This window comes from Theobroma cacao, chromosome 9 (genome assembly GCF_000208745.1).
Source record: "Theobroma cacao cultivar B97-61/B2 chromosome 9, Criollo_cocoa_genome_V2, whole genome shotgun sequence".
In the NCBI taxonomy this organism is placed as follows: Eukaryota; Viridiplantae; Streptophyta; class Magnoliopsida; order Malvales; family Malvaceae; genus Theobroma; species Theobroma cacao.
Genome location: NC_030858.1, coordinates 36352742 through 36371569, shown reverse-complemented (window position 1 = coordinate 36371569; position 18828 = coordinate 36352742). Strand labels below are relative to the sequence as shown.

Below are 18828 nucleotides of genomic sequence, written 5' to 3'. Positions count from 1 at the left end.
AAATACCAATGGGCCTTTCATCCATGTACCAATCACCCAACACCCATTTAGTGCACACAATTAACTTAAGTAACACCATTTCAATGGAGCTCAAACTGAACACCCATCAATCCAATCTCCATGGCTAAACATCAAACATCCATCTTAGCAATTGGATCAAATTCATTTTTCGATCCTCTTAAAGCTCAGCAATATGATTAGGCTCAAGTTTAATTTTCGATCATTAAACAGAAAGAAAAGAAAGAAAGGGAAAACAAAGTGTGATTGATCATCGCATTATTAGGCTTTTTCGAAATTTTCTACTCATGGTGGGGTTCCCTTGCCAAAAGGCAGTGTTGAAAAATTCTCCAACCTGGACCCACCAATATCGTCCCTATGAATCTCAACAAAGTCTCTAAAATGGCAGAAACCATCGGACAAGTGCCCCTTGTCCTTCATTTTACTTGGAACCAATAAGTACTCATTTGAAGCACACCTCACCCTTCATCTCCCCGTACGCTGTGTGCTTTTGTTTTGTTTTTGCACACTGATTTAATCAACCATCCGACGGCTAAACAGACTTCCTCTTAAAGCTCAATCTCTTATCGCAACCGTAGGAAATCATGGGACCAGGCCGGACCAGACCACAATCCCCCACCCTGCCTTCTGTCATCCACTATCTTTGCTTTCTTCACTGTTGCCCTTACAGCCATGCAATGACTTAATATAAAAAAAATCTAGCGAGACGCCATTACAATTCAAATACGTTAGATTCTTCTCTCTCTCTCTCTCTGCAGTTTTCCGGAAAAATGCATGCATTTATCTTTTTACTAAAATGCCCCCCACCCCAGCTTCTTCCTGTACCTCTATCCTTTTAGCCAAAAGAAAACAAAATAACCTTTATTTTTTTTGGTTTTTCAAAGGGGGGAAACTGGTGGTGCTGGAAAGCTCTGAGATGTCAGGATTTTAAGGGAAAAGTTTGGTTCTTTACAGCTTTATAAGAATAACAGAAGAAGCTAAAAAAAAAAGGTCTTGAATTTAGAAGATTCAACTCCAAATCTTCCATCCTTGCCTTCTCTTAATCCGATAGAATTTCAGAGACCCAGATTTTGTTATGCATAAAACATATATAGATAAAGGGGATCAAGGCACAAATTTTCTGGAAATTTCCATTAATTATTCATTAGGTACAACGCAGGGATACTAAATGACCAAAATCAAAAGCTTTACATTTTACAACAAGAAAGGGGAAGAAAAAAATGATGCATTTTTAATATATAAATTATTAGGACATAGACAGATTAAAAATTTTAATATCTCTCTCTCTAAAATTCCAGAAAGGAAAAAAAATGGCTGCTTTTGTAGCCAATAATTCAATTCACCGTGTAAAAAAAACCAAAAATAATTTAAAAAAACCCAAAAAAATTAGTAATTTAGAGTAAAAAAGCAATTAAGCTTCAAGCTCATAGAACTAGATACAATCCTATACAACACAGAGCAACAATGCAACTCTGTACTCGATAATTCTCACCGTCCGATTTTATCTCAGCACGAAATCCCGGCGGGGACGACAGATGTGAAGCAGGACCACTTAACCCGAGTGAATTCTCCGGTGGCGGAGATATTTCCGGAGGCTGAACCGTTGTCCCCACCACTGCATTCCCTGGCTTCGAAGTTACCCCCGCCGGATCTTTCCCAAAAATCTCTCTAGGCAACAAAACCTTCGAAACCCCGAAAATGGCAACTGGATTTTGGTCGAAAACCGTTTGGGTAACCGATGCTTGAAGGATCCCTGTATCGATCGCAACGGATCCGTTGACTCTCGAAATGTTGAGAGTGAAACTACCGGCCCCGTTATCTTCCGTCGCTAATGTGGGCTGAACTGGGTTCACGATCGACTCCAGTGAACCCAAAGGGTAATAAGAATGAAGCACGTGGAATTTTAAAACCACCGCTTTTTTGTCAGCTGGAAGCGACTGCAATTTCAAGTTTCCCGGTAGATCGGCGAAAGCATCGTCTGTGGGGACAAAGAGAGTGATCCCCGCACCGCCTTCGTCGGCTTCGAATTCTGCAACGACGCCGGAAGCGGATAACATTGAGGCGGCGACATTAAAATTGTGGCCGTCGATTAGGGCTTTGGTAATGTTGAGGCCGAGAGGAGGGCGGGTATCGGAAGCCATCAGATTGAAGTCGTAAGGAACAAGGAGGGAATTAACGGCTAGGATTGTGATGTTGTATGGGAGGGTTTTGACTAAAGATAAGACGGTAGCGTTTGAGGGGGAGTACGGGGCGGGTGATTGGATTGTGATTGTGTTGGTTAAAGGGTTACGGGTGATGTTTACGGCGCCGAAGTTGGAATGGGCCCGGCCTGTTGTTTGGAGGAGGGTAGTTACGAGGACGCCGGAGGGTGGGATCTGGAGGAGGTCGGTCCATGAGAAGTATTGTAGGAGGATGTGGTAGCGGAGAATGTCGCCGAGTGAGGACGGTGGGAGACGGCGCGTGAGGTCGGAGGATGGTGAAAGCGAGAGCCAAGAGTTTGGGACGGCCAGTAAAGTAATGGAGTCGCGGCCCGTGAGGTCGGACGCAACGGAAGTGGAGGAGAGGAGGGAGGAAAAGGAGGTTAGGTTTTGGAAGGAGGAGAGGATGGTGGTTATGTTGAGAGCAGTGGTGGTAATGGTGGAGGAGGAAGAGGATAGGAGGAGTAAATAAAAGAATGTGAGAGGGGTAGTATTGGAAATTGGGAATGAAATTGCCATGTCTTTTCTCTCTTTCTCTGTCCTTCGCAGAGTTTGAGAGTGAAAGAAAAAGAAATGGGGTGGAGGCTTTGATTTTTCGAAGGGGAGAGTGCAGAGTGAGTGAGTGAGTGAGAGAGAGAGAGTATGATTTTGATGATCTGGGGATGATGGATGATCATAATGATTATGATGATGGTGATTTGGATTTCTATACAATCAATTAAGCTTTTCTTGTTCGCTTTTTCCCTCACTCGCAGCTCTGAAGTGAGTGGATGCACGTCCTGTTACTGTTGTTCAAGACAGGTTTTTGTTAAATTAATTGCAACATAAATAAATGCAAATTAAAACAAGCCTTGAAGTTCAATGTCCTAATCGAAGGTTGATCTTGGTAATAACTTGAGTGAGACTCCTTTGTTTAGATTAACGTCACGTGTCCTTCAAGTACTACTTTAATTAGAAATTATCCCCTTGATTTCCAAATTTATTTTGTTTCCACTTTGAATTTTCAATCAATCCAATTAACTTAATTATTACGCCATACAAATGCTAATGACACGTAAATAAATTAAATCAAATTTAGTTTAATTCAGCGAAATGTTGAGTTCAGCTCTAACTTTGATAAATAAATTAATTACTCGAATTTGACATGCACAATTGTTGACTTAACTAGAAAATTTAAACTTCATTCAAATTAAAAAAAAAAATGGATAAAATATAAGTTAATTATATTGATATGGTAATATTAAAATTAAGAAAAAAAAACCTATACTATAAAAAAACTATATTATATCTGAATGCATGCTCTGGCTTTTGGATTAGTGGTTTATGGCCTTGTACATAAAAGGGGGTCTCAAAGTGCACGAGCCATTTATGAGTTTGCTATTTGAAGATATATGCTCCATCATATCCCACAAAAGGAATATAAATATATTCCCAAAACCTTAAAAATAATAATAAGATATGTAGTGCACACCGAACTTAATTATTACATAAATATATTTTATATATATGAATCTCCCAAGTGCAATGCTTATTTAATCCGAGACAAAAAAAAAAAAAAAGTAGGGGTATACTAAATGGATAAAATGAGAAGAACAAAAAGCTAAAGGAGGAGTTAAATCATATAATTAAGCAAAGATTCGAGTCCCACCATTGGCTTTTTAGTCTATGGCTATTTGAGAATCTTGCCCCCTAGGCTAGCATTGCTTAGTCTACGACATAGTTCTTAGCCATTATACCAATGTAAGTAAAAATCATATGTATCTTTTAATTAAAGCTTTTTTTTTGTTTAAATAATGTATGAAGGAGTGATAACTTATTGTAAAATAAATATTTCAAAATATAGATGTTTAATGTTTTTTAATATATAAAAATAAAAAAAATTATGAAAAATGAATTCATTTTAACACATTTAAAAAAGAAATATAGACAGAAAAAAAGGTATGATGCTTTTTACAACTACATCATTTCTAACTTCAATTCATGTTTAAATAAAAGTAATTTAATTTGTTGACATATGTGATTGAAAATTTAATGAAAAATCACTCTTCTTCAAAACTCAATTTGGGGAATTTATATATAATGCTATGGTACGAAATGTTACGTCTCAAATCACTTTTGTTCTCCTTTTTTTTTTTTTCCTTTTAATCCAAATAAATTTCCATTCTAAATGCTTAAATTAACAAGGTTGACATATAAAGACTGAGGCTATGGACCATTGAATATTATTTATCTAGCTTTTCCCTCTTATTATATACATATATATATATATATATATTTATTGCAACCTTTTCGTTGGCCTTTCCTATATATTTATGGTAAAACTTGACATGTGTATATCGAGACCGATTGACTAGAAAAAATGGGGGTTGGGACTGAAATGAAACTGATTTCTTCGCAGAGATGTTTCAGACTAGGATTGAATAGAGTCATAAATGCGAGCAATAAATTTATAGCAGAAAATATCAGTCCTGAAAGTTACTGGTGAAGGCCTGAAACACACATGAAACTTTTGTCCCACACAAAACATAGAGCTTATTGAAAGAAGGTTAAGTTCCCGATCACGAGCTCAAGAGACCATTACATATTTGCATCCTTCACTGGCAATTTATATTTGTTTAATTATGGTGATAGCCTGATAGGATTCCCTATTAGGAAGGGCAATGTGTTAGAATGGGGGCCCTGATTTAGAAACATCGTGTCTAAATGCTGGACGGTGGCTATGACAGCAATCACCGTCCATGCAAGGAGAGCTAGCCGTCTGCTTTTGAGATTGAACGGTGGCTTTTCGGAGAAGTGGAAGTGAAGCAGGAACAAGAAGGAACGCACCCAAACAAAAAGAAACAGAAAAAGAGAAATATTTTGGAGTTTGGAGGAAGAAGTACATACGTAGAAGTTGGAGCTGAAAGAAAACTGATCGAGTGTTTTCAAGAACTTAAAAAGAACCAAAGTGAAAATGGGGGAACTAAGACAAAAGTGATGAGAGTGTTTGTACTTTGTAACTGATAATTGTCTCCTATTCATGTCTCTTTAGTACTCCATTTTCTTTCTTTAACGACATAAAATTAGAAACCCACCCCGAATTATATGTAAATTTCAAGTACATTTGATACTTAAAAGATCAGCATCAGCTGAATTTATTTATATGTATGCATCTGGTTATCAAATGCCCACGTAAAGAAAAGGAATATCCAATTCTTTTTCTTCTGATTGGGATCAGAAAGGAAAGGAAATGCTGTGCCAAGTAGAGTGAAGTTCTGTTGCTTTATGCATATAATATTCTCCTCACGGGGAACTTAAAGAAGAAACCCTTCTTTTTTTTTCTTTTGGTAACAGGAACAGCTCGCATTTTGGGGTTTGAATCTAACAGGCAAAAAACAAACTAATAACTCTGGCACTGCTTACGCATAACGCCAAACATCTCCATTACGACCAGGTGAAAAGTAAGTGTGCGGTGAAGTTGCCAGTGATTGGGGTAAGGTGAGGTGATCACTGATCAGGCTGAGGCAGGGGCTGCTGTGGTACTCTGGGCTTTGTGTTGCTGCTCTGGGCCTACAGACCATTTAAGATTGGCCCATTTTTGCTGTGTGAGTCAGTGATTGTTTGTTTAGTCAATTAAGGCGCCTCATGTAGGCCAATGGCTGCCCAATTATGAAGACTTGATAAAATTAAAAAAAGAGAAGTCGAACAAAAGCAAGGTGTAGAGCTTAATTATTATAATAAGTACTTTATATTTAAGATTATTATATTAAACAATACTGCACAACAGTTTACAACGGTTTCATAGGATGATGTTGTTGAAGTTGTTTTTGGCATGCCCAAACTTTTTCAGTTTACCAACCACAGAACACATTTCTACAGTTGTCTAAACACACAGATCAGTCAAGTCCCAGGCTTTTGACTCTCGGAAAAATTCGGCCGTGTCTGCAAATTTCCTTGTAATCTTAAAGCTTCCGTAACGTTGTTCGATCACTCGGCTGGACCTCCTGAATTGAAACCATAATTGATTGAGCCCACGCTTCTGAAATGACCTGAACACTCAAGACCAATGAGAGGATGTCAACGTTTCAACAAAGCATGATCCTAAGTCAATGAAATTGTCCCCATCGACATTCCCAGAATTTCCAGTTCGAGAGCCATTTTCTAGGTCAACTTTTGAGGTTCCATTCGTCCCCGTAGTGGACATAAGCAAATAATTATAGTTGCATGGTTACATATTTTAATTATAATTCCATTTATCTTCATTGAAAAAAGAAAAACAAAAAGCAGTTGAGTAGCAATGGCTTTTAATGTTTAAAGGTTTTCTTTCTTTGACTTTTCGTAAAAATTTGATCTAATTTTCGTTTAAGCTAGCAAAGCTAGACTGCAGGTGTAATATAAGTAGTTGATGTGATCTTGTTAGATATCTTCAAAGCAGCATAAATACTGGCCATAAAAAGTAGATGAAAAACCAGCTTTTTTAATTATTATTATTATAATTATTTTGTATTTTTGGTCCTAATTCTCAACTAGCTTATGTAATTCTACCCATACCGGTTTGTAGCTAACAGCTATAAATGTTGGCTGCCTAGGGAAATTATTGCAAGCATTAGGACAAATTTCTTTTGACTAATTTCTTTGCAGGCCAACAGGTATGAAATGATAAAGAAAAAGGGAAATGAATTGGTGGAGATCTAATACTTGTTTCTTAATTATATTTATCAGTTGGACCCTTGCCTCTGATCATATTTTAAGCCTAATAATGTTAACATTTATGGATTTGTGAGACTAGCTAGTGGCTATGTATTAGACTATAGGAATCAATTCTATATATCTAAACACCATTTAACAAATAAAAGTGCAATTCTCTCTGCTCAATTTATGATGCATTTTTTGTACCAAAAATTAAGAAAACATTTGAGGTAAAATTAAAAAAAAAAAAGGCTTTATGGAAAAAGAAACGATACATGTCCTAAATTTGATTCTTTGCCGAAAGGCACAATCAGTTTATATACTTTTAATGTTGTTGGTGCTTTGGAAAGGGTTTTCTCATCTATAAGGAGACACAATATACATATATGTGCACGCATGGCAGCCATTAAATTTCGCTGGGTTCACTCTTCTCTAAGTAAAGGAAAAGGACACAAAGAACTTGTAAGCTACAACTACTGCTTTGAAACCAGCATCCTGACCTGACCTTCTTCTCCTACAACAGCCTAACCTCCAAACTCCAAGCTCCCCCTCCAACATTTTTTCTGTTTTCTTCTAGTAGTTGGTGATATGGTAATAATCTTTTTGGGATAGGGGAAAAGAGTTGGTAATCGGCAGAAAGCACGAGTTTAACATTTTATTATCTACAGTCTTCATTTAAGTAGGCATTATTATGGTTTGGTCAGCTAATGTTAGCCCATCGCTTACTTCATTGACGTGACCCTTTTCGCCATTAGCTTTGGATTTGGACTAGATAGTCGTCTTTGCTACAAAACCAAAACAGTGGACCAGTCCTGGCGGGTAAAGTGAGCCTTCCATATAACCAACTTTGGCGTCTATATTATTTCCTCGTTTTTGGACCTTCTTAGAATTAGAGCAAGGGACTAACGACCTTCACCGTCTCCTTCTAATTCTTGTGGAGATCAAAGAAAGCGTGTCCTCTGCGTTGATATCATAGAAAACTATGGAGTCGATCTTTTCTATAGATTTTTGAATGTTTATTTGGTTTTCTGTTGTCTCTTTCACTTCCTTGCTTGCTTCAGAGCTTTTAGCTCTCTCCTGCACCTTTCAGGTAAGCTTTTTAAGTTTTTGGTTACCAAGTTAAGGTTTTTAATGCGTTTTTCTCAGTTACTTTCTCTCTTTGCCTTTTTTCCTTCTCGGTTATGTTATTGCTGTTGTGATTGCATAATCAAATATTGTTTATGTTTGAAAATTTATGGAAGGCAGCTGTTTTTCATAGCTTAATAAAGTTTATGGAAAAACTGATTCCTTAGCTGCCAAATCTGCAAGCGTTACTCCTTTCCTGTTATGAACCTCACCTTGAACTTCTTTATTGAAATTGACCCTTTCTTGTTGAACTTGGCAACATATTCCAATTGAATTATTGCTTTTCCTTTTTTTTTTTTTACTGTTTCTTCTTCACTTTGACATGATCAGAAGGTATCAACATGGTTCCTTGTAGTTCACAAAAATGTAAGTGATGATGTTCCTAGGACAAAAAAAAAACTATGTCAAAATTAGAAAATTTCACAAACTTCTCAAACATGAATAAGTCCTATCTGCTGGTTGATTGTCATCTCTTCTGGACTGACAATCCAGATGTAGGATAAAACCAGGTCACCTTTTTTAAGTAAAACTCTGTTTTTCTCTGTTACATCAGGTTTTACAAGAGAGTGAGCCTATTAGTTGAAATCAAGCATCGGATTTCAGGCTTTAAGGAATCATTTCTTGTTGTGTTCAACATGGGAAGGGAATTTCATGAATATTCTGATGATGTTGAATTCGAAAGTTACCATCCAGGATGCATGCAGGGTATCTTTAATGTTCTTGACTACCATCACTGGAATAATGTCAAGAAGATGTTCGCGCACAGAAAGTGCATCAGAGGAAGAAACGCCAGATGTAAGCTTATCTCATCCTTTCATATCTCTATTTTTTAATACTACACCAATATTTTTGTATTTCATCTTAGTAAGTAGACAGATAAATCAAATTCTTAGTACCAGTTTTATATAATTCATACTAAATTCTACAGTTCAAGATTTTTATATAATTATTATAGGACCCTTCTTGCTTTCATACTGGCTCATTGGCAGGAAGCTACTTCTTTGTGATGTGTAAACTAACCTTAAAAAAGAAAATTGGGGGCGTGACCCTTTTCCATAGGTAGAGTACAGAAAAAAAAAAAGGTTATAGAATGTATTGTTCTGATGCAGTTAGGTGAAAGATATAACAGTGTTGTTGGATGAATCCCCTGTTAAACGTTATAGACTTACCGTTAGTTTGTCCAATGTATTATACATGGCATCAAAGCTAGGAGGCTGCAAAAGTTTGTATTTCCTGACACTTCGGGCAGCAAAATTTTATCCATGAGTAAGGAAGCAGATGAAACTCGTTTAGATCTTATCTTAAGCCTTTAGTAGAGATATTTATTTTCCTCGGTAAATTTGATTCTCCCTTTGCGTACTTGATCCAACCAGATCTTATGATGTTGGACTTTCTCTTCTAAGAAGGTCATTGGGATTTCTTTATGCTTAGCAGGATTTATTTCTTAATTGCAGGCTGTGCAAATCCAAAAACTATGTCCATGGAACGTGAAGCTGGTGGAACCCAAAGATTTTTAGATGGTGAGGCGGGTCACATCCAAGTAAGTTGACATAAAATTCTTAGTGTTTTTGTATATATTAAATATGATGATGATTTCCAGCCAAAAATCAAGTTCTTGTTCATGCAATGGAATTGTTTGGCATGCAATAGAATATCAATTGACTTACCTAATTTAACAGGTTCAACAGCGTACAAGAAAAACAGGCTCAACCAACAAAAGTTCTGGCAAAGCCTACACAAAGGGGTTAACTGCTAAAGAGAAGTCTAAGGAAGAGAACCATAAGCACTGGATTTTGGGCTTTCTTGCAAGATCACAGCTACAGCAAACTAATTCAACCCATCATCTGCAACCTTCAGGTTTTGGTCTTGGTTATTTGAATCCAGTTATTCTCGTCCGCAAGAGAGCTAACAACTCTGAGACCAGCTTGACTTCCTATATGTCGGAGTTTCTTAGGAAACAAGTTACAAAGAGCAAAAAGTCTGATATCCGTGACACAGTGAATGCAGACAGTCAGTTGGAACACAAGGAGATTGAAAAACATACTCTCTTCCAGAAGAAGTTCGATAAAAAAGGGGGAACCAGAACCTTAATAAATCAGAAACCAATGGCTAAGAAGCTTAACATCTCAGATAATCAGGTTAACGAGGGCTTGGATGTTCTGGAGATATTTAAGGTATCCAAAAATTTATTCCTAGACATTCTGCAAGATACGGAGGTTGGTATTTCACAGCAGTTTCCTGGAAAGCAAACTTCCAAGACAGTAAGATTAACAAAATCAGTGTCATTTCCTATATCTGGTTCAGCACGCACTAGATATCTTAGGTCTAGAACACTTGAGCACAAGCAGAAAGAAGTTTGGTCCTTCAGAAAAGGAGAAAAATCATGCACTAATACTCAATTATCTAAGTCAAGGGTTTTGAGAACTGATGATAGTTTTAGAAACATCTTAACAGAAGAAGCAAGCTCTTCATCCCCAGGATCTGATTCCCCAAGGTGGAATCATTTAGTTATGAATCATCTCAAGGATATTAAGCAGAGAATAAAGCAGGCCCTCAGGGAAAGGAGAAAGAGTATTAACCACACAATGGTGGATGGACTCACCCTTCAGGTTTCTTCAAGAGATGCATTATCAACATATGAGAGAGAGATGTCTGAAAGCTTGGAAAAGACAACTGTGGAGCAACATGGCATAGACGATTTCAATAGTTCTTATCAAACCAATGCTTCTGGTCGTGATCCCAGAAATGGCAGACTCAACAGGATAAGAAGAACAAAGTCTATAAATGAGTCACTAGATAGATATACTCAATTGTTTGAGCATAGTGTAAGCAAAGAGGCCAATTTGCTTCACTCTAAGAGCTTAAAATTGACAAACGAAGATAAAGTTCCATCGAGAGTCTTTGCTCCGAAATTTTTCAGAAGGATTTCCTCTCTATCTGATCTTGACTCCTTTTGCTCCCTTCTACATGGGGTGTCTCGTGAAGCTCTTTCTTCAGAGATGCCAATCAGGACTGTTGTAAATTATGATGCAAACAAGGAAAGTGCTGGGCATAATGAACCAAAATCAATTAGTTTTCCTCAAGATATAGATAAATTTGAACTAGTAGAAGCTGTTCTAGAGGCTCAATCACAGGAAAAATTGATAGAAGGAAATAACCACAGTTCAACTGGTTTCTTAGGGGATAGAAATCGTGAAGAAATTGCTAAACCATTTGACTTCGATGAAGATATGGTTGAGCTGGAAATGGAGAAAAGAAGTCCTCACGTAGAGCAGGAGAATGTTTGCGCAGTCAATCCAAGTATAGAGATTACACAACCAACTTTAGATTCAGATGACATAACCAGTTGGGCAGAGCATCCAATCTCAGAAGGTAAATGTTTCTGCCTCACAAAGCATAATTAGGAAACTTTTTTTTTTTCCTTTGTGTTGATATAAGTTGCTTTAGGTTTGATAAAACTCTTATGTTCTTGATATACGTTCCAGGAGTGACTGCTAACAGTTTTGGCTAAACTTTTATCAGGTCTAGAATTGAATCATCCAATAAACCTCCATGAAGATGAAGCAGAGTCTTTTACCATCTTAAAAGACCGATGCACAATAAGTCACGAATATCTTGAACATGAAACCGTGGGGATCAGCAGTCGCTTCCTATTCTTTGAATCAGAGAAGGAGGCTGATCCTTGCTACACTTATGTGAGAGATGTTCTTGCGCTCTCAGGTTTCATACAAAATGAGTACCTCCAGAAATGGTGCTTACCAGACCACCCATTGAACCCTTCATTGTTCAAGGAATTGGAGATTTTGTTGCACCCTGAAATGGAATGCTCCATTGAGGAAGTTGGTAGCAACTGTGATCATCAGCTTGTTTTTGATCTAGTTAATGAGGCACTTCTTGAGATAACTGAAAAACCATATATATATTTCCCAAATCCCTACTTCTTTAACCGTCGCCTTGGTCCAATGCTCAAGGGAAACAATGTTCTTCAAGAGGTGTGGAAAAAAGTTAGCAAGAACCTGGCCTCCCAGCCAGAGACTGACCAGTCATTGGATGATATTATAGCTCCAGATTTTGCCAAAGATGCTTCTTGGATGAACCTTCAAGCCGAAGCAGAATTCGTGGCACTTGAGCTAGAAAAATTAGTTTTTGATGAGCTTTTAGATGAAGTTCTTTTTTTGTGAGACAGTAGTTTAGGCCAAATAGATTGCTTCCTAATATAAGGGTTGATTGCTCCTACAACTTTTTTCTGTTCCTAAAATTCAACAACACATGAATCTTGTTCATTCATAAACTGTGGCTTGTTGATGAAATCCATGTTCATAAATAAACAAGATTTCATAAATGTAGAATTACAATTGTAGGATATGTGGCACTTGAATTGGTTGGCTTTGTACATAAAGTTTTGTTTTTTTAAATAAAAAATTATATGATCAATAATGTTTTATATTTTCTGTAAAGTTCACTATTAGTTTAATTACCATCCTTTCATGGGTGTGGGAAAACCATTTTACTATTTAAAGTAGTCAAAATAGATTCTTTGTAATGAATGTAATGTAGCTAGTTTTAATTGGAACTGTATGTTCCTCAGAGTAAGTTATCATTTCTTTCACTGGTGGCCCAATGGCATGCAGACAGTGAGATTTTTAGCAGAAAAAAGTAAACAATTGTGAAAAGAAACACATACTTGGCATCTGTTATGTTAACTGTTCAATCCTTCTTTTCTTTCAACCAGACAAATTCACTAAGGAAATGTAAAAAGAAAATAAAAAAGGGTCACACCACATGGTAATACTAGAAATGAGACAAGGTAGAGAAATCCAGTTTGCTCTGTTTAGGTAAGGTTATTAAGGAACACTGAGGCAGCTGCAATGGCACCTCCTGTGAGGGCATCCGTCACGATCCTGTCCTTGTTATTATTGCCGACCGCAGAGACAAGAGCCCCTGTGAGGGCACCTCCAATCATGGCATTCTTCTGTAAACACAATGTGCCAGCATATCCAAAAAACGGAAGGAAGTGAACTTCATGAGCTCAAAATGGAATTTGAATCTTTTCAATGGCATTAAAATTTTTCCCCTTTGCTAACTTGCTTATTTACGAAGTAGACATTTAGTGCCAAGTCTAGTGAACATACCCAGTCTCTCGAGCCACGGATCCTCCCTACTCCATCCTCCATTCCCACATACACTCCAGCTACGGAACCTATTAGTGCATAAAAGAAATATGTCAGTTTTTCTTTAATTTTGCAGTCAAGAATTAATGCAACAATAGTTACCCAAACCACCTGAAAAATTGTAAATTTGAAGTTTCTATATGAAATGCCACATACTTACCCCAATAAGCACCCTCTTTACACATCCTCTTGAGCTGCAATTATAACAACATTCCTCATAAGAAGGAGAAGAAGATTGTGTCAATTTCACCAGGAGCTACAACTAGTAATGGCCAAACAAACTACTTACTGCGTGCTCCAAACATTCTTGTGATAGCTTCCCTGCAAACATGGCAGCAACCATGTTTTAGATATGATCTGATAATTGGATAATAGATTTTTAAGCTGAAATTTCAGGATACTAGCAATACTCTAGTCTGGGAAGTGGCTAGGAAACACATGAGAAGTTCTTTACGTACAACTAGGAAAATATCCAAATGAACAGACAGTGGTTTTCCACGGCCAAATCACAGGAACTTGATCCCAAAACAAGCTTAACACTTAATTACTCAAACTGAACTTGGATCAAAAAACAAAAATTGGAATAGTGAATATTACCTCTTTTAATAGCTGTGAATGTATCCTCTGCAACCGCCCTCGTGGCTGCAACCTGAAAAAGAAGCCATGGCAATGTATTAAATGATGGAAATACCCCAAAAGAGTTTTAAAAAAAATGGAATGAAACATAAATTACAGTTCCAATCTTCAAGAAACCATCTACAGTTTGATTGAGAAAAGGATTTCCCGTGTCTATTGTAACATTAACACTTGGAGCTGACAGTGAACCTGAAAACATGCTTGATGGCATGCCCTCTTCTTCGTTAAATCAAATAAGAAACTCTGCTTTCACTGTTTTCTGTACACTGAATGCATTTATCTTCTAACTACTTTGCTTGACGAATTGCTTAGAAAATGAATAAAGATAGTTTCGTGTGTGCGTATTTCCGAGATGCCATCAACAAAAAACTACGAAACCGTAGGCCGTAGCATCCGCCTGAAATCTTTTATTCCCATTTGACAGATTCTGAGCTGCCTAGCTGGGTATGCTTCTTATATACATACCTTACCACTCTTTATCCATAGTGCTAAACAGTTAAAATAACATACATACATTCATATGTATATGTGTGTGTATATATATATATATATATATATTAACCTATTAAGAAGGTTTCTGAATCCATGGTAGTAATTTAATTATGTATGGATATGACTTTTGTTATGCCATGATGTCACTCCATGTTATTCTTTGAAAATTTTAACAATTTTAATTATCTAAATATTTCTAGATCAGAAAATTAAAAAAAAAATTAAGAATTTGTTTTCAAGAGCATGTGCAATATGGAACATGAAAAGAAACCTTTCAGTCACATTTCAGAGGAATTAAACCTCTCTGTTCTTTATTCATAATGTTTATAGATCATTTATTCATTAATGAAACATTACCCTGGAGAAGTTTCTTACTGGCTTCTGCAAGAATGCTCATTAAACCTACTAATGGAACAAAATAAAATGTCAAATTGAATAAACTGATATCTTTCTCCAATTTATTCTCATGCCAGATTGAAAAGAAAAGGCATAAATGTAGCCCTTAAGCACAACTTCACAGCCATCCCTGGGCATAAACATTGGTGGAGGCAGCACTGGCCAAGCACTCATGCCATCTACTTGACATGGTCCATGGCGATCACCTGCTATAATCAATAGTCCCTGGCCAACCCTCACCATTCTAGCACCATGTTCCCTTAGCCTACCTCTCTCAATTTGCTGGTTTGGAAAGCAACTGATGAGTGTCCACCCACCAATCAAGTATAAATTAGCCATTTCAATCCAGAGCCACAGTTTGATTCCTAGCTGATCAGACCAAGTTAGCATCAGTAGGCGTGTTTTTAATGACGATACTGCAAAACCATCTGCCTCTTTAGGCACGAATGATGTGAGGAACTGCCATGAATTCGAGCTGGGGTCGTGGATTTCAGCAGAGTTCTTGAGAATTGCTCCCCCGCCAATGACATAGAACTTGTTATTGTGTGTGATGCCGGTTGCAAATGCTCTAGGTTTATGCATAGCTGGCAATGTTTGTCATTCCCAACTCTTGAGATTCAACCGCTCTGCCAAGTTTAGAAAGGCTGAAGATTCAACATCTGGTAATGATAAAGACCCAGATGACAACTAGGTTAGCTTTTGAAGCTTCATAATAAGTATAAAAATCTGGTTTAGACTAGTGTAATTCCATTAGCCTGTCTGTTAACATCTGGAGGTGATTAAATTTTTATTCCCTGGCAGAAATAAAAAAGGAAGAATTGGGTCTGGATGCAGTTTTCAAGCAACTCTCAGGAGCAAAGGATATAAATTAATCTAAACACGCTACAAAATATGATGAAGTTTAGAACTTACAAGAAGGGTCGCCCTTGTGCCCGCCGGCAAGATAGGGCCATCCATCCATAAGGGCACCAGCAGTTGCAATCAAGTTACGATCCTCAACTTGCATGTTTGGCATATCCAGTAACACATTGCCCATGATCGAATAACAACATAAACTGGCATGTGGCTGGGGACCTGGTGCCAACTTTGCGCACAAAAAATGGTCAGGGAATACCGCAATCACTTGGATTCTATATGATGAAATTCGAGGAACCGCCACGGAATGGAACTGCATTGGACTGCGCTGGTAAGCAAACCATTCCCATGAGTTGCATGAATATAAATTCTGTTCAACATCCCCATTCATGTCATTTGGGACTTCAACTATGGAGATTTCTTCAAAAATGCCTGAGTCAGACACTGGAAAAATAGAATTAAGCAAAGTGAACTTAGGAAGATCATTTGGTCGGACATTAGGGGCTGAATGAGGTGTTCTGCTGAGGTACCACATTGTTGAATATGTGCTGTATCCTAGACTTTTTTTTTTCTTCTTCTAATAAGAAGGATTTGAAAGAGAGGCTGCAGGCCTAAAATCATGAACTTTCCTTGACTAGCTTTTGTTTGTTATGCTGAACAGTTTTGATTAGCATCAAATTTCATGACTATTAACATGGGAGCAGGAAAAGGAAGAAAGAATCATAAAAACAGATGCTTTAAGTTGGTTAGCCTTATGATTTGCCTGTATGGGGTTGCTAGCTTTTGCATTGATATATTGTTAATTGCAGACAGGGTTCTATACTTCTATCCATTGTTCTATATGGGAGATTGTATATATCTTAATTACTTTCACATTCTACCATGGATATATAAAATGTCTGATAATATTATTTTCAATGAATATATGAGTTATAATCATAGAATTAAAGCAAACAATATTGACCATCATGATTAAAAGTATCCGTGCGTTAACTTAGATAATTTAGAAGATCCTTATATGAATGGCAACGGACGGTTTTTAATCAGATATCTAACCCTAATTAAAATCTATTATAATAGTTTTGAATATTTATAATTGAGGATAGATAAAGTTCGATTATTGAAATATAATATTTTCATAAATTGTATTTTTCTTTTTCCTTTTTACACCCATGAATCGGTGCCAAAAACAGGAAACATAGATTATAAATAAAGAGACCATATCTCTAAAATTTATAAATCGATTTGTAATTGTTGATGTCATGTATTGATCATTAATGTTAAGTTAAAAAAATTAAATAAAAAAATTGAGAAAACCGAGCTTGACTCAAGTCAGGCTGGGCTGTGAGCCATCTGTCATGTTAGGTTAGGCCATGCCTTAATATTCATGGGCAGTTCAGCTCAGCCCGTTAAATGATGATACGAAGCTGGTTCAGCTCATTAACAAATGAGTTGATTAAGGGGTCGTGCTAGCCCTCTGGCCCATTTAACACCTCTATAAATAAACTTCCAACCATCAAAAAATCATTGCTCTTCGATCTTCTTCTTCAATTCGATTCAGAAGTCAGGATTCCAATTCAAATAAAAACACCCTAAACGCGTCAAATTTCGATCCATCAATTCCTACAAGATGCCGGCCACCGCAGGGAGGGTTCGGATGCCTGCGAACAACCGGGTGCACAGTAGCGCCGCCTTACAAACCCACGGGATTTGGCAAAGTGCAATCGGTTACGATCCTTACGCGCCCAATAAGGATGATTCCAAAAGTTCATCGAATCATAAGGCCGCCAGTGCTGAACCCGAGGGTGAAAACCCCTACGCTAGCTTTCAAGGGCTTTTGACACTTGCCCGAATCACCAGTTCGGATGCTGATGCGACTCGTGGAGCTTGTAAAAAGTGTGGGCGTGTTGGGCACCTTACTTTTCAGTGTAAGAATTTCGTGAGTTTGAAGGAGGAGAAAGACCCCGAAGCGATACAGGCTGCGGTTTCGAATGGATTGGATAAGCTGAAAGGAAGGAAAGTGAATGGGAAGGAGGAGGAGGAAGATGAGAGTGAGAGTTCGGATTCTGATGTGGATTCGGAAATTGAGAGAATTATTGCTCAAAGATACGGCAAGAAGTTTAGCGGTATAAGGAAGAAGAACGATGGCGATGATGGGTCGGATTCAGATTATGGAGAGAGAAAGAAGAGAAGAAGGTCGAAGAAAAGGATTGGTAGGAAGACCAGAGGTAGCTATTCAGATGACGAGAATGAAAGTAGCAGGAAGAGGAGGAAGAGGGAGGAATCTTCTGTTGAGGATGATGAGCATCGTCGTCATAGGAAGCGAAAGAGTAGGAAGCACAAGTCAAAGATCTTCTGATGATTCTGAATCATCGGATGTGTCAGAGTCATAGTTCTGGATTTTCTTAGGATTACATTTTTTTTGTCAAAGTAACTTCAGATAGATAGATTTTTCTGATGTAACAGAAAGCCCATCCCTGCATGTTCCATGGCTGCGGCCTTGCTTCCAAACAATTATCTACAGGATTCATTGCCTCTTCCCTCTTCTACTGCTGACAACAACTTATTACATGCAATGTAGATTTAACAAATATATATTATGCTATACGTGTGAATATTTTCAAAAGTACGAAGCACTTGATTCAATGTTGATGCTCTTGGCAAACCCTTCCTTGTTGGTATTATATTTCTGCTTCATGCACATATAATTTTAAACTCGATTGATTCACATGATGCAATAATTCTCATTTCCATTTAACTTCCGACTCAACTCATTGTTTTTCTTTTTTTTTTTTCTTTTCCATTCATTAAATAGCTTTCAATTTGCTTTACACATTATAAAGGCATAATGCTTAAATAAACTCTTAAACTATTTAAGAATATTTAAATAAATTTTTATTCTTTTATTATGTTTAATCAAGTCTCTGTATTTTTATTTTGAGTCAAATAAACCCTTATAATTAATAATCTATTAATTTTCAATAGTAAAAATATCACTTATCATTTTATATCTATATGGTACTAACATGGTGAAAAATGTCACATGATTAAGTTATTATACCAAATTAATATAATATGTCATTATCAATTACGATATGTCAACATGTCACATCATAATCAAGTATAGTATTTTAATATGTCACGTTAGCATCACGAGATATAAAATAATAAATGACATTTTGATTAAATCAATTATTAGTAATAAGGATTTATTTGACTCAAAATAACAAATACAAATATTTATTTGACTTAAAATAAAAATATAATGG

At 37.0% G+C, this 18828-nt stretch overlaps 3 protein-coding genes and 1 pseudogene across 3 annotated transcripts; 2 read left to right on the top strand and 2 right to left on the bottom strand.

Moving 5' to 3' along the window:
* LOC18590696 (fasciclin-like arabinogalactan protein 4) lies at positions 1123-2889 on the bottom strand. Its single transcript, XM_018127004.1, has one exon. The coding sequence runs from the start codon at positions 2733-2735 to the stop codon at positions 1443-1445; it is 1293 nt and encodes a 430-aa protein (XP_017982493.1). The 5' UTR covers positions 2736-2889; the 3' UTR covers positions 1123-1442.
* LOC18590695 (protein TRM32) lies at positions 7750-12455 on the top strand. Its single transcript, XM_018127001.1, has 5 exons — positions 7750-7974; positions 8563-8804; positions 9464-9549; positions 9689-11381; positions 11532-12455. Exons 2-5 carry the CDS (start codon positions 8645-8647, stop codon positions 12188-12190), a joined length of 2598 nt encoding a protein of 865 aa, XP_017982490.1. The 5' UTR covers positions 7750-7974; positions 8563-8644; the 3' UTR covers positions 12191-12455.
* Positions 12743-14085, bottom strand: LOC18590693 (outer envelope pore protein 16, chloroplastic). Its single transcript, XM_007016359.2, has 6 exons — positions 13914-14085; positions 13778-13829; positions 13470-13501; positions 13341-13374; positions 13142-13209; positions 12743-12981 (listed from the first exon to the last, which is right to left on the bottom strand). Exons 1-6 carry the CDS (start codon positions 14025-14027, stop codon positions 12841-12843), a joined length of 441 nt encoding a protein of 146 aa, XP_007016421.2. The 5' UTR covers positions 14028-14085; the 3' UTR covers positions 12743-12840.
* LOC18590691 lies at positions 17092-18164 on the top strand (annotated as a pseudogene).

What these genes read in the sequence shown, in the direction of transcription:
- LOC18590696 (XM_018127004.1), bottom strand. Translation starts at nt 2,735, where the DNA reads ATGGCAATTTCATTCCCAATTTCCAATACTACCCCTCTCACATTCTTT.
- LOC18590695 (XM_018127001.1), top strand. Translation starts at nt 8,645, where the DNA reads ATGGGAAGGGAATTTCATGAATATTCTGATGATGTTGAATTCGAAAGT. An exon ending in GTGAGGCGGGTCACATCCAA is followed by an intron (nt 9,550 to 9,688) that starts GTAAGTTGACAT and finishes CTAATTTAACAG; the next exon opens with GTTCAACAGCGTACAAGAAA. An exon ending in AGAGCATCCAATCTCAGAAG is followed by an intron (nt 11,382 to 11,531) that starts GTAAATGTTTCT and finishes AACTTTTATCAG; the next exon opens with GTCTAGAATTGAATCATCCA.
- LOC18590693 (XM_007016359.2), bottom strand. Translation starts at nt 14,027, where the DNA reads ATGCCATCAAGCATGTTTTCAGGTTCACTGTCAGCTCCAAGTGTTAAT. An exon ending in GTTTCTTGAAGATTGGAACT is followed by an intron (nt 13,830 to 13,913) that starts GTAATTTATGTT and finishes CTTCTTTTTCAG; the next exon opens with GTTGCAGCCACGAGGGCGGT. An exon ending in AAGAATGTTTGGAGCACGCA is followed by an intron (nt 13,375 to 13,469) that starts GTAAGTAGTTTG and finishes TTATAATTGCAG; the next exon opens with CTCAAGAGGATGTGTAAAGA.